General features: G+C 36.6%; 1 protein-coding gene across 1 annotated transcript in view; it reads left to right on the forward strand.

Moving 5' to 3' along the window:
* The window catches only part of PIP5K1B (phosphatidylinositol-4-phosphate 5-kinase type 1 beta), a 301,759-nt gene that overhangs the window by 214,110 nt on the left and 73,783 nt on the right, over nt 1–13,866 (forward strand). The window contains exons 11-12 of the mRNA XM_057722227.1: nt 1,802–1,886; nt 12,098–12,253. Coding sequence (XP_057578210.1) covers nt 1,802–1,886; nt 12,098–12,253 — 241 coding nt within the window. The remainder of the gene's footprint in view (nt 1–1,801; nt 1,887–12,097; nt 12,254–13,866) is intronic.

Consider the following 13,866-nt stretch of genomic DNA (forward strand, 5'->3'; position numbering starts at 1 on the left):
TCTAGAGAACCATTATAACTTGGCAAAGAGGGTTCCTTCATAACAATGCTGATTATAGAATTACCTTATGCCCCTTGTAACACCCAGTTTCACAGATGAAAAGGCTGAGGCATGAACTGCCTTTACCCAGTATCACACAGCTTTTTAAAATTAGAGCTAACACCAGAACCGGGTCTCCAGATTCTGGCCCAATGTGTGTTTTATCTTCCAAACCCACTGCAGACACTTTATAGATCTAAATGTAAATTTTTATACTGTATGCTATCGCATATATATGGAATCTAAAAAAAAACGGTGGCGATGAACCTAGTGGCAGGACAAGAATAAAGACACAGACGTAGAGAATGGACTTGAGGACATTGGCGGTGGTGGGGGGGGGGAGTATGGAAGCTGGGAAGAAGTGAGAGAGTAGCGTTGACACATGTACACTACCAAATGTAAAATAGATAGCTAGTGGGAAGCTGCTGCATAACATAGCACTGGGAGATCAACTCGATGCTTGGTGATGACCTAGAGGGGTGGGATAGTGAGGAGGGGAGGGAGGCTCAAGAGGGAGGGAATATGGGGATATATGTATAAATACAGCTGATTCACTTTGTTATACAGCGGAAACTGCATAACATTGTAAAGCAATGTTATGCCAATAAAGATCTGAAGAAAGAAAAAAAGGATCCAAAAGTAAATTTAAAGTTTTAGAAGTTTCTCTGTTGGAAAATGGAGCACTAAATAAGCACATTTACTAGTTTTAGGAATGTATATCTTGGATCGTAAATAAATAACTACTAAATAAACGTATAGAATTGGCTCCTTCAGCCATCTTCTTCCCTGGACTTTTAATAAAATGCCCCCTCAGTCCTAAAGACTCCTACCAAACATGAGAGAATTGAGGTAACAATTTAATTCAATTCAACTGTATCTAATTAATAGATAATGCAACATAACGGGGGTCATGAGTCAGCATGTCTCCTAGGAATCCCCCCCGTGTCTACATACCTTATTTTGGGGAAGTACAACCAGCAAACTTTCTCTTTTTTGCCCTTGATCTCACTCTTACATGAGGGTTGTTTTGCTTGTTTATGTCCCCAGTTTTTGTTCCTGACTGAAAGTGATATGTCTTCATTCCAGATGACACTTGAGGCACTGGTTGCCTGTATGTTTTTTTTTTTTTTTTTTTTTTATTTTTTTGGGGGTACACCAAGTTCAATCATCTGTCTTTATACACATATCCCCGTATTCCCTCCCTTCCTTGACTCCCCCCGCCCTCGGGTCCCCCCCACCCTCCCCGCCCCAGTCCTCTAAGGCATCTTCCATCCTCGAGTTGGACTCCCTTTGTTATATAACAACTTCCCACTGGCTATTTTACAGTTGGTAGTATATATATGTCTGTGCTGCTCTCTCGCTTTGTCTCAGCTTCCCCTTCACCCCCTGACCCCTCCCAATGGTTGCCTGTATGTTAAAAGAAAAAGGGAATTTAGAAAGCCCCTCGTGGTGCACAGTGGAGCAAGAGTCAGCTGTTTGGGTTTACGAGGCAGACTCTTTTACTGTCTCTCCCCTGCCCCTCTTAGTGCCCTGTTTCACCATGAGTATCTGGAATCTTTGCTCAGATTCACCCTTGTGCCTCCTGCCTCAGCCTGGCTCCTGGGCACGCAGGACGTGGGGCATCGCTCTTTTCTGACTCCTGATACCCACACCTTCTGGTTAAGGACACTGGCTGACAGAGAACCAATTGCATAGAACTTTCCTCTAGCTTGAAACAAACTGTCTGAGAGGTAAACTTATGATACCTGGTTTGTCTTTTCAGGACACTGTTTCGGTTCATAGACCAAGCTTTTACGCAGACAGATTTCTGAAGTTTATGAATTCCAGAGTTTTCAAGAAAATTCAAGGTAAGATTCTTATGAATGTCTCTTTGTTACCACTAGCACTTACTGGCTGACTTGACTTTATAAGATTTTTATTGGAAGAGTTTGAACTATTTATCTCCCCCAAGCAGTAACCACATAGTAATTATGGTTAAGTATTCTAGCCAGGTATTTACCGATGCCGTTATCGTTAGAGTCCAGTTTTGTGCTGGAGAAAATTCAAAACTGCCTAAATGCCCAACCCTATGAGATACTGGTTAAATATAGGATGCAATTAAATAATGGAATAATATGCAACAAATAAAAAATTATGTCCTAAAGGTACATTTAGTCCTTATAGATTTATTCACACACACATATATATAGCTATTGGTCTACATACCTAAATGCACAAAAAAGTTCTAATGGGATATATTAAAATGTTATTTTCACGGAATAGTCTCCAGAATAGACCATGTTAGTCTGAGAAACATGTTTCAATAGATTTTAAAGATCGAAGTCATACAAAGTATCTTTGCCAATCATAATGGAATGAATCAATAAAGAGTGAAAACTGGAAAATTCACAGATATGTGAAAATTAAACAATACACTCTCAAAATACCAATGGGTCAAAGAAGAAACTACAGAAAAATTAGAAATAACTTAGAGATGGATAGAAATGAAAATACATATTCCCAAAACTTATAGGTTGCTACAGTCAGTGCTCAGAGGAAAATTTATAGCTCTAAATGCCTACATTAGAAAAGAAGAAAAATCTCAAATCAATGCCATAACATTAAACCATAAGGAATTAAAAAAAGAAGAGCCAACTAAACTCAAAATTAACAATGGTTATTCTGAACCATGAGATTGTGTGGTATTTTATTTTTCTTTATATCAGTATTTATTAAATTTTCCGCAGTGGGTATGTATTATTTATGTAGTAAGTTTTTTAACTATGTGAAAAGGAAAAAAATAACCCTGTTTTTACTCATGTTATTTTATCATTTAGGTATTTTGTGGTCCAATTTCATAACAGTTTAGCCACACACAAAAAACAAAGTGTAGACTGTTCATGTTTTGTAATTATATAAGGCAGATTTTTCTTATAATATCTGTTGGAGTGTTTTGTTAATGAAAGTAAAACACTTTTTTAAGGCTTTTTATTTTTTTTCCAGCTTTATTGAGATATGATTGATATGTAACGTTATGTAAGCTTAAGATATACAATGTGATGATTTGATGCATGTATATATTACAAAAGGATTATCCCAGTTTGGTTACTTAACACATTCATCATTTCACATAATTACAAATTGTGTGTGTGTATGGTAAGAATATTTAATATCTACCCTCTTAGCAACTTTAGTGTATAAAACAGGATTGTTAACTATAGTCACCATGCTGTATATTAGATTTTCAGACCTTATTCATATTATAACTGGAAGCTGGTACCATTTGACCAATATCTCCCCATGTCACCCACCAGTCAGCCCCTAATAGCCATTCTTCGACTCTCTGTTTCTATGAGTTCAACTTTTTTAGCACATGTAAGTGAGATCATACAGTATTTGTCTTTCTCTTCCTGGTTTATTTCACTTAGCATAATGCTTTCATGGTCCATTTATATTGTCACAAGTGGCGGGATTTCCTTATTTTTAACAGATGAATAATATTTATATATATATATCACATTTTTTTCTATCCATTCATCTGTCAGTTTGACTTACATACATCATGAAATGAGTATTATAATAAGTTTAGTGACCATCCATTATCTCGGAGAGATACAAAATTAAAGAAATCGAAAAAAATGTTTCCTGATGATAAATCTTTGGATTTACTCTCTCAACAGCTTTCATATTATACAGCAGTATTAATTATACTTATCATGTTGTACATTACATCCCTTGTACTTATTTATAACTGGAAGTTTATCCCTTTTGACAGCCTTCATCCAATTCCCCCTCCCCCCACCCTCATCCCCAGCCTCTGGTAGCCACAAATCTGATCTCTTTTCTCCAAGTTCTTTTGTTTGTTTGTTTTTGAAGTATAATTGACCTACAGCACTATGTTAGTTCCTGTTATGCAAAGTAGTGATGTGATACTTTTATACATTTCAAACTGATCACCACGATAAGTCCACTTACGATATGTCACAGTACAAAGATACCACATAATTATTGGCTATTCCCCACACTGTACATTTCATACCTGTGACTCATTTATTCTGCAACTGGAAGTTTATACCTTTTAATCTCCCTCACCTATTTCTCCCACCACCACCGGCCCAGCAACTACCTATTTGTTCCCTGTATCTATAATTCTTTCTGTTTTGTTACATTTGTTCATTTGTTCTGTTTGTTTTTGTTTGTTTCACTTATATGTGAAATCATACAATATTTGTCTTTCTTTGTCTGACTTATTTCAGCTAGCATAATGCCCTCTAGGTCTATCCATGAGGTCACAAATGGCAAGGTTTCATTCTATTGATGTGTGGGCACATAGGTTGCTTCCATATCTTGGCCATTGTAAATAATAGTACAGTGAACATTGGGGCACATATATCTTTTCTAATTAGTGTGTTGTTTTCTTTGGTTAAATATCCAGCAGTGGAATTGCTGGATCATATGGTAGTTCTATTTTTAACTTTTTGAGGAAACTCCATACTGTTTTCCATAGTGACTGATCAATTTACCTTCCCACCAGCAGTGCCTAAGTGTTCCCTTTTCTCCACATCTTCACCAACATTTATTATTTGTTGTCTTTCTGATGGTAGCCATTCCTGTTAGCACCTGTATGTCATCTTTGGGGAAATGTCTATTCAGATCCTCTACTACTACTATTTGGATATACTTCCTACCCATCTTTATTTCTGTGCTTTGTATATTTATATAAAAATCGTAGTAGCATAGTGTACAATTTTGTGTTTATGTCCTCTATTTTTCACATATTATAACATGAATAGTTTCCCATATCCTTGTATATTGTGCAAAGAAGCCATTTAAAATTACAATACATCATTGAATTTATATGAATATGCCATAATCTATTTAACCATTCTATCATTATTGGGCATTTACATTGTTTCTCCTTTTTCTAATGAGTATTTTTATGAATGTCATTTCAGATAAATATTTTGTCCAAGCTTATGATCATTACTTTAGGATAGATTCCAAGAAGAAGTACAAAGGGTTTAAAGTACACAATTGCACAGAACGATTTTGCTGCTCTAGACTTCCACAAGAGTCTGTATTCTTCTAGCCTTTAGTTAGAATTATTCTTTTTAAATTATGCTACTCTGATAAGTAAAAAATGTTATCTGGTTGTTTTATTTTGCATTTCTTAAGTACTGGTGAAGTTCAGCCATTATTCTTGTTTATTAGCCATTTGTAGTTCCTTTGAGAATTGAGCTTCTTAATATTTGCTCATTTATATTAGTGTTTATTATTTTTCTGAATGACTTATCGGAACTCTACATACTAAAGATATCAATCCCTTTTTTAAAACCTTATTTCATTCTACGAAAAGCTTTTGTTTCACATTTGACTGTCTCAGTGGTATCTTAAAATTGGTCTCAATGAGACCACTATAAATTAAATTCTCTGATTAAGGTCTTTTTTAACTAAGATGGACCATAACATAGTATTTATTTATTTATTTATTTATTATTTTTTATTTTTTTTTTTTATTTTTAGCTCTTTATTGAGATATAATTGCTTTACACTCTTGTACCAGTTTTTGAGGTACACCAAAGTCAATACTGAGGCTGCGATCCTGTGTGAATACCAACTTGTGGTTCCAATTTTCAAGGAAGATTTTTTGCCTCCATTCACCCTTTGCCATGGTTGAAAAACATGAGTTTTCTTGTGGCCCCTGGTATGTTTATGGAAGATGTAACCCTTGGGATCCCAGCTTTAGTAAGGCTCCTCCATGAGATTCCCCATCTTGGGAGTTTTTGCTGTCTGAGTAGTGTATAAATTAATGGTACAGTCAATGGCATCCTCAATTCCATGATGTATGTGCAAGTTGTGAACCTTTCCTGTGTATCATGTTTTTAATGTAACAGATCTTTTACTTCTTTTACTTCTCAAGTAATCAAGTCTATTTTTTTCCCATTTTGATTTCTTAGTCTACTTTTTATAACATCTTTATTCAGATATAATTCACATACCAGGAAATTCACCCTTCTAAAGTGTGCAATTTAGTGATTCTTGGTATATTCACAAAGTTGTGCAAACATTACCACTGTCTAATTTTAGAACATTTTTATTACCCTGAAAAGAAACCCCATGCCTATTAGCAGTGATTCTTCATTCCTTCCTCTTCCCACCCCCTGGCAACTACTCATTTATTTTCTGTCTCTATGGATTTGTCTATTCTGGATATGTCATATGAATGGAATATATATACAGTATGTGGCCTTTTGTGTTTGGCTTTCTATGCTTAACATGATGTTTTTAAGGTTTAGCCATCTTGTAGTACTTTTTTTAAATTGCTGAATAATATTCTTTTGTATGGATATAACACATGGATATTTGGGTTGTTTACATTTTTTGACTATTATGAATAATGCTACTGTAAAATTCATGCACAGGATTTCTGTAGACATAAGGGGTAAAATTGCTCAGTCAGATGGTAATTCTGGTTAACATTTTGAAGGACTACTGGACTCTTTTTCCAAAGCAGCTACACAATTTTGCGATTCCACCAGTAATGCACGAGGGATCCAATTCTCCACATCCTCACCAATGTGTGTTGCTGTCTGTCTCTTTTATTTTAAACAGCTTAGTGAGTATAAACTAGTATCTCACTGTGGTTTTGATTTGCGTTTTTCTAATGACTAACGATGTTGAACATCTTTTTATGTGCTTATTGACCATTTATATCTTCCTTGGAGAAATGTCTATTCAAATGCTTTGTCCACTTTTAGTAGTCTTAATTGTTGAGTTGTAAGAGTTCTTTGTGTATTCTTAACACAAGTTTCTATTATCAGATATATGGTTTACAAATATTGATTTAATTTATAGTATATGGTGTGAGGTAGGGGTCCAAGTTCATTCTTTGGCATGTGGATATCCAGTTGTCCCAACACCATTTGTTGAATGGTCTATTCTTTCCCCCATCGAATTATCTTGGTTCCTTGTTGAAAATCAGTTGTCCACAAATATAAGGACTAATTTCTGGATTGCCCCCACATTGCTCAAGAACCTGCCTCACATCCTGAGTCCACGTCTCACTGAAGAGACGTCTCACACAATTTACTCAGTTACCCAGAGCAGACGTGCTGGCATCAAGCTTTATCAAAGCTTAACCACCCAATGCAGTCACTCACCAATACCTAATTTCACCTGGAAATATTGAGAGTCCATCCCCTTCTTTCACAGTGCCTCTCCTAATTCAGCCATTCTGTTTTTTATGGCTTTGGTTTGGGTTTTGTGCTTTTGTTGTTGTTGTTGTTTCGCATAACATTGGGGCCCTCAAGTTTCTCTCTTACCTCCAGTCATATCCCCAATCCAATCCAGTCTCCCTCAACCCTAGCCAGAGGGATCAGTTTAAATTTCCTCTTGCTAATTTCCTATTAAAACCCTTCCATGCTTAAAAAAATATTTTTCTTAATAAAAACTTCAGTGTATTTCCTAGTATGCAAAATCCTAACTTCGCTTCTGAATTCCTGTGTGATGTGGCCTCTCTTTCCCTCCCCTGTGACTTCACTCACACCCATTCCATGCTCTACCCTATCCTCTAGGCTCCAGAATCTCTGAGAATCCTGCAGTTACCCCCAACATTCCAAGCTGCCTCCACATCTGTACATGTTCTTGTCCCTTTGCCTGTAATGATCCCTATCCTCCCCCTGGTCTTTCTTCACATCTCAGCTTAGGTGATGCTTCCTTCATAGCACTTACCCTTCTCCGCCATAGTGAGCTGTTTTTCTATTTCCCCCACTTGACTTTGAGTTCCTGAAAAGTAGGGACTGTGTTTGGTTTTCATATATATTCGCAGAAGCTGGCGCATTTCCTGGCACCTTGTAGGCACTCAATCATTATTTGATGGGTAATTGAATGCATGAATGGACTTTTCATCTACTACCACCTTTTCAAAGGGTAGCAATTTAATTAGTAAAGTTGGCACTTTAAAATACAACCTCAAGATCCTTTATGAACTATCATTAAGTTAAAGTCCTTAATTCCTACAGCCATACTTTCTTTTTTTTTTTTTTTTTCTTTCCCTGATAGTGAAAGTAATGCATGTTTTTGGTAGAAAGTTCAGGGGGAAATTACAGATTAAATTACAATAATGAAAATGCGTCACCCAGAGAAAGTCACAATTTCAAGTTGGGAATATAAATTTCCAAATGTTTCACTAAGCACACACACACACATTCACACACCCCTTTTGTTGTGATTTTACTTAAAAAATAGTGTACTACTCGTGTTAGCTAAGTTTTACTGCAGCAATAAATTCACTCTGGATTCTCAGTGGCTTAATAAAACAAAGATTATTCCTTGTTCATACTTTTGCAACACAGGTTGGCAGGGGCTCTGTTCTACTCAGCCATTCAGCAACAGGCATGGTTTCTTTGTAGATGAAAACTTCCCCTCCCCACCCCTACCCCCAAGAAAACAGTACTTGGTCTTCAATTTTCTTTTTTTAAATCAATTTTTTTTAACCTTCTTAAATCCATTATCCCACCCCAGAATTGAGTCACGCTGTCAATATAATAATGTTTGCAAAATCCTATAATTCTTTCTGGAAATATTAGTCACCATAATGTTGGAACCTCACTGAAATTCTCTACTCACATAATGTGTCTAAAGTACTAAAACTTAGTTTCCTGAAAGGAATAGAATAGTACTGATACATTAATTAGTTAAAAATCAACTGTCCTAAAATTTCAGAACAATAGTTAATTCATTCAACCAACATTTGAGCACCTAACACTATGCTAAGTACCTAACACTATGCGAAGTGTACCTAACACTGTGTACCTAACACTGTGTACCTAACACTATGCTAAGCATTAATAATACAGAAAGCTTTTTAAAAAAAAAAATAAGTTCCCTCGATAATTTCATTATCAGTTTTGGGTTGGGGATTGGAACAAGTAACAGATTTATAATGTACTAAAGCAGCTGTTAATAGAGTTTTTGCATAGGCTGCTGTAGGTACACAAAGAGAAATGAAACCAATCTTCCCAAAGAGAGCTTCACAGAGAAAAGAATATGTAAATTCAGTCCTGAAATCATAAGCCAGCATTTATGAGGAAGAGAGGCAAGAAAGGCATCTCAAGTAGAAGGTGAAGCATGTATAAAGGTCCAGGGGTAGGAATGAACATGTAGGTTTAGGGGATGGCAGACAGCAACAGTCAAGGGTAGAGGCAGTTGAGTAGCAGAATGTAGAACTGGAAATGGACACGATATCACCATTATTTAGCCAAAGACAAATCCAGGGGATTCAGTGGCACAAAAGAAAGTAACCAGCAACCCAAACCACCCTTTGAGATTTTCCAGTCAAAACTCCCTGAGGCATTCAATTTCTGCAAGATTCAAGTCCTTATCCACTGAGTGAGGCTCAGGTAATTCCTTTAAGGAAGATTCACCGTTTAAGACAAAAGTAAAGGCTTTATTTAGGTGCTCTGTGGTCCTGGCAGGAGTTTGTTTGGGGGTCTTCTCTGCTCCTCATTGTATGTGATGCTCAAAATGAGCAAGGAGCTATTTCCGTGGGGGCTCTTGGCCTTTGGTCCATGATAAGCCACAAGTAGACAGTTCTCTGAGCATCTTCCCGTCATTCACACTTCCGTGATGCTGCCAGCATTCTTCTGATTCTAGCTATTCCTAGTTTAGAGAATTAGCATTGCCCTAAGAACTATGTGATTCTCAAACCTTTTTGTCTCAAGGCCACTTTACATTCTTAGAAATGACTGAGGACCCCAAAGAGCTTTTATTTATGTGGATTATATCTATAGCTATTAGAATTTAAAATTGAGGGAGATTTTAAATGGTCATTAATTCTTACAAGGTAACAATAAAAAAATTGCTTGTTAACATGTCAATATTAAAAAAAAGTAAAAAATTTCTAGCAAAAAAATAATTATGCAAAATAATTATATTTTCCAAAACAGATAATTGCATGAGCAAAGTGGCATTATTTTACATTTTTTCAAATCCCTAATTCAGGCTTAATAGAAGACGTCAAGATTCTCATGTCTGCTTCTGAATTCAACCTGTGGTGATGCCACAGGTCATGTTGCGTCTAGAAAACTCGGAAGAGAATGGGAGTGAGAAAGATAAATAACTTTTTAATATTATTAAGAAAATAGTTTTAACATCACAGACCTTCTAGGAGAGTTTCAGGGATTCCTAGCAGTCCCTGAACCCCATTTGAGATCCTCTGACTTAGAAATTTTAAAATACAGTTGATCCTTGAGCATCATGAAGGGATTCGGAGCGCCAACCCACCACACAGTCAAAAATTCACAGGTAACTTAGAATCGGTCCTCCACATGGGTGCTTCCTCGGCATCCGGGGATTCAGCCAACCCCAGATCATGTGGTACTATCGCATTTAGTATTGAAAAAAAATCCATGTATATGTAGCTCCACACAGTTCAAACCTGTGTTGTTCAGAGTCAGCTGTACTGTATTGAAAGACAAGAGTTGAGGGTTTATAAAAGCTAGCAGATAGAATGTTAAAGCCAAAGCCAGTGTGTGGATGATTACTTCACACCTGCAAAGCAAGTGTGACCACTGTTTTGATCGAACGAGGAATTTAAAAAAATGTGACGTATTTGGACCACTTATCTACCATTAAAATCCATTTGGATCAGTTTTCGAACATTCAAAATCTCCTCCCCTCAAAGAAAGACACACTCTCGTTTTATCTTTTTCCCCCTTCACTGTAACCAGAAAATAGAACGCCAAAGAGCCAGGATATGAACCACCAATTAGACAGCTTCAAAGAAAGACACCTGGGGTTTCCTGCTTTCTAGCTCTGTGACCTTGAGCAGGTCACAACTTTTCTGCTCTCAGTTTCTAGACCTATAAAAGGGCCTCGCTCCCTCAGATGACCATCTGGATAATTTGAAATATGGAATGTGAATGCTGGCTTCTAAACTCTCAAGCCCTCTATGAATGTTATTGATTATGATTATGTTATTATGATTATAAGACTGCTCACGGGACACAGAAACCTTCCCTTCTCTTTAAGTGGAGAGATTGCCCTCTATTCTTTCCTCATTTGTGTGTCCTAAAGTCCTTCTCCAATTAAGTTCTTGCAGGCTGCCGATGGGAATGCCCCTGATGAGCAGTGCAGTCCTAACGTCTGGGAGTCCCAAGGCCACATGCAGTCACTCTAATGCATCTGACAGTCAGGTTATCTGTAGATGCAAACCTCCAAAGGAGGACAGACACTGCCAACACCAGGTTCAGGGAAAAGGGTAAACAAGCCTCAGCTTCCCTCTCCCTCTACCCTCCAAGGAAATTATGTAACAGTGTTAAGCCAAGAAGAATGATTACAGCAAAGAGAAAATATAAATGGGTGCAGCTGAAGCAGCTCCCACTGACATGTCAGAAGTAAAGTCACAGCCTTCAGTGAACGTGATTGATGGTGAAGTACACTTGCCTTAGTTCAAGTTTCCAACACACTTCAGAAGTTGCAGAATGCTGTTTGGACAAAGATCAGGAGTGAATTATATATCTGAAGTAACCATGACCTAGAAAAGACCTAAAGGGCAGGAAATTTCAGTGGAAAGTCACTGAAGGAAAAAAGTAACCAGAAGTAACTTGGCTAAATTGGGTAACATGAGTATAAGATTAAACATTGGCATGTTTAGAAATTCCCAGTCCCAAGTTAATAAAACTGGGGTCATGAGAATTCTCCTTACTTTACCATCTGCATTTATCAACCTACCCAAGCTCCTCCCAGCACTAGAAAAACATTGCTTGGAGGAGGAAAAATAATTCTTCAGCAACATTTGCATTTCACCTCAAATAAGACTATATTTCAAAATCTGGACAGATATCTCAATCCAAATTTATTCTAAGATATTCTGATTTAATTCATATTATTTTGGACAAATAAAATTGCTGAAACATAATATCGTCTCCCTTTCCTCATGTATATAAAGGAAAGCTTCTTGCATCTTACTGAAATAATGACTAACATTGTTAATAAATCATGAGTAAAATTTTAATTTAACAAAATATTCGTGTGGTTTTACAATAACTATAATTGTCTCTCCTTTTCCTTTTTCTAGCTTTGAAGCCCTCGCCTTCTAAAAAACGGTGCAATTCCATCGCCGCCCTGAAGGCAACCTCACAGGAGATTGTGTCCTCAATTAGCCAGGAATGGAAGGATGAGAAGCGTGATTTGCTGACCGAAGGGCAAAGTTTTAGCAGCCTTGATGAAGAAGGTAAAGACATGGAACTTAAAAAAAGAAGAAAAGAAAGAAAAAGTTCTTGTGCTTTTGTTTATACAAGGAATGTAAACTCACAGTAGAAAAATTAGAAAATATTTTCTCTAAGAAACAAAGTCTCAACTATTTTTTAAAGGGATGTTTACAGTATGACATAGCTAATGTAAAATTTTTAAAACACATAAACAGGGCTTCCTAGGTGGTGCAGTGGTTAAGAATCCACCTGCCAATGCAGAGGTCACGGGTTCGATCCCAGCTCCAGGAAGATCCCACATGCCGCGGAGCAACTAAGCCCGTGTGCCAAAAAAAAAAAAATGAAAAAAAAAAACACATAAACAATACTATATAGAGTTTATGGTAAAAAAAAAATTAGAACACACTAAAATATTCAGAAACAAAGATCTATAATCCCACTACCTGAAGGGAACAAATCTGAAGATTTTAGTGATTTTACTAGTAGACCTTGGTCTGTGCTTATGTATGTATTTTTTCAAATGTACACACACATTTTATATATATATATATATATACACACACACACATACATATACATACATACACAATGTGAGAGTGAATTACCAATTTATTTAGGTCCTCTTTAATGAATTTAATAAAAGTTTTATAATTTTCTCCTGGCATGTCTTATATTCCTACTTTTCGTTAGATATATTTCTCAGATGGTGATAGAAGATAAAGACATAGATATGTATTTTCTGTCTTTTCAGGTAGTATGTTTCCGAGGTCTGATTTTTCTGGCTGTTTGTTGCTAGTGCATAGACCTCACATCTATTTTTCTTTCTTTCTTACTTGCTGACCAGGACTTCTGGTACAATGATGAATAGAAGTAGTGACTGTGGGCAGCCTTGCCTCGTCCTGATTTTAAAAGCAATGCTTCTAACGTTTCACTGCTGAGAAAGAAGTTTGCTGAATTTGATACCCATAATCAAGTCAATGAAGTTCCCTTTTATTCCTAGTTTCTAAAGTTTTTCTCAAGAATAAGTGTTGCATTTTATCAAATATTTTTCTCTCTCTATCGAGTTGATCATTTGGATTTTCTCTTCTAATCCTATAAGAGGCAGTGACATTTTAGGTGGTATAATAGTCAGTGTATTCTTTTGGGGATCCCAACATTTCCTGAACATTTCTTTTACTTCCTGTAAAAGATTAGATCTCTTTTGGGGTTTTCTTTTCCTCAGAGTCTTTATAATAGTGTGTTCATCCTTTCCCTTCTGCAGCATTTTTCCGTGTGTGCCATGTTGGGCTTCTTTCTTTCTCATCTCATAAACCGACTTTTACCAAGATTGAGTGATTTCAACAAGAGTTACTGAGTTGCCCTTGCTCCTCCCTCTGAGTCGATGGCTCCAGTTTCTGATGGGCATCCACCCTCTTTCCCTAAGCTTCCCTGCTTTGGCATCTCCCTGCCACACTGCCTGATTTTCTAGGATAAACTTATTTTTAAACTGTGATAGTTAAACTTCCAAATAGTGTCCTCAATATGACTTCTATCAGCTATATCTCAATAAAAATGTATATATTGCTTCTAAAGTTTAAGCTGTGGGTCCAGTTGTTAATAAATACACTCTACAGCATCTAGAAAGTCAGGAAACATA

Source organism: Hippopotamus amphibius, chromosome 2, assembly GCF_030028045.1.
Source record: "Hippopotamus amphibius kiboko isolate mHipAmp2 chromosome 2, mHipAmp2.hap2, whole genome shotgun sequence".
Taxonomy (NCBI): Eukaryota; Metazoa; Chordata; class Mammalia; order Artiodactyla; family Hippopotamidae; genus Hippopotamus; species Hippopotamus amphibius.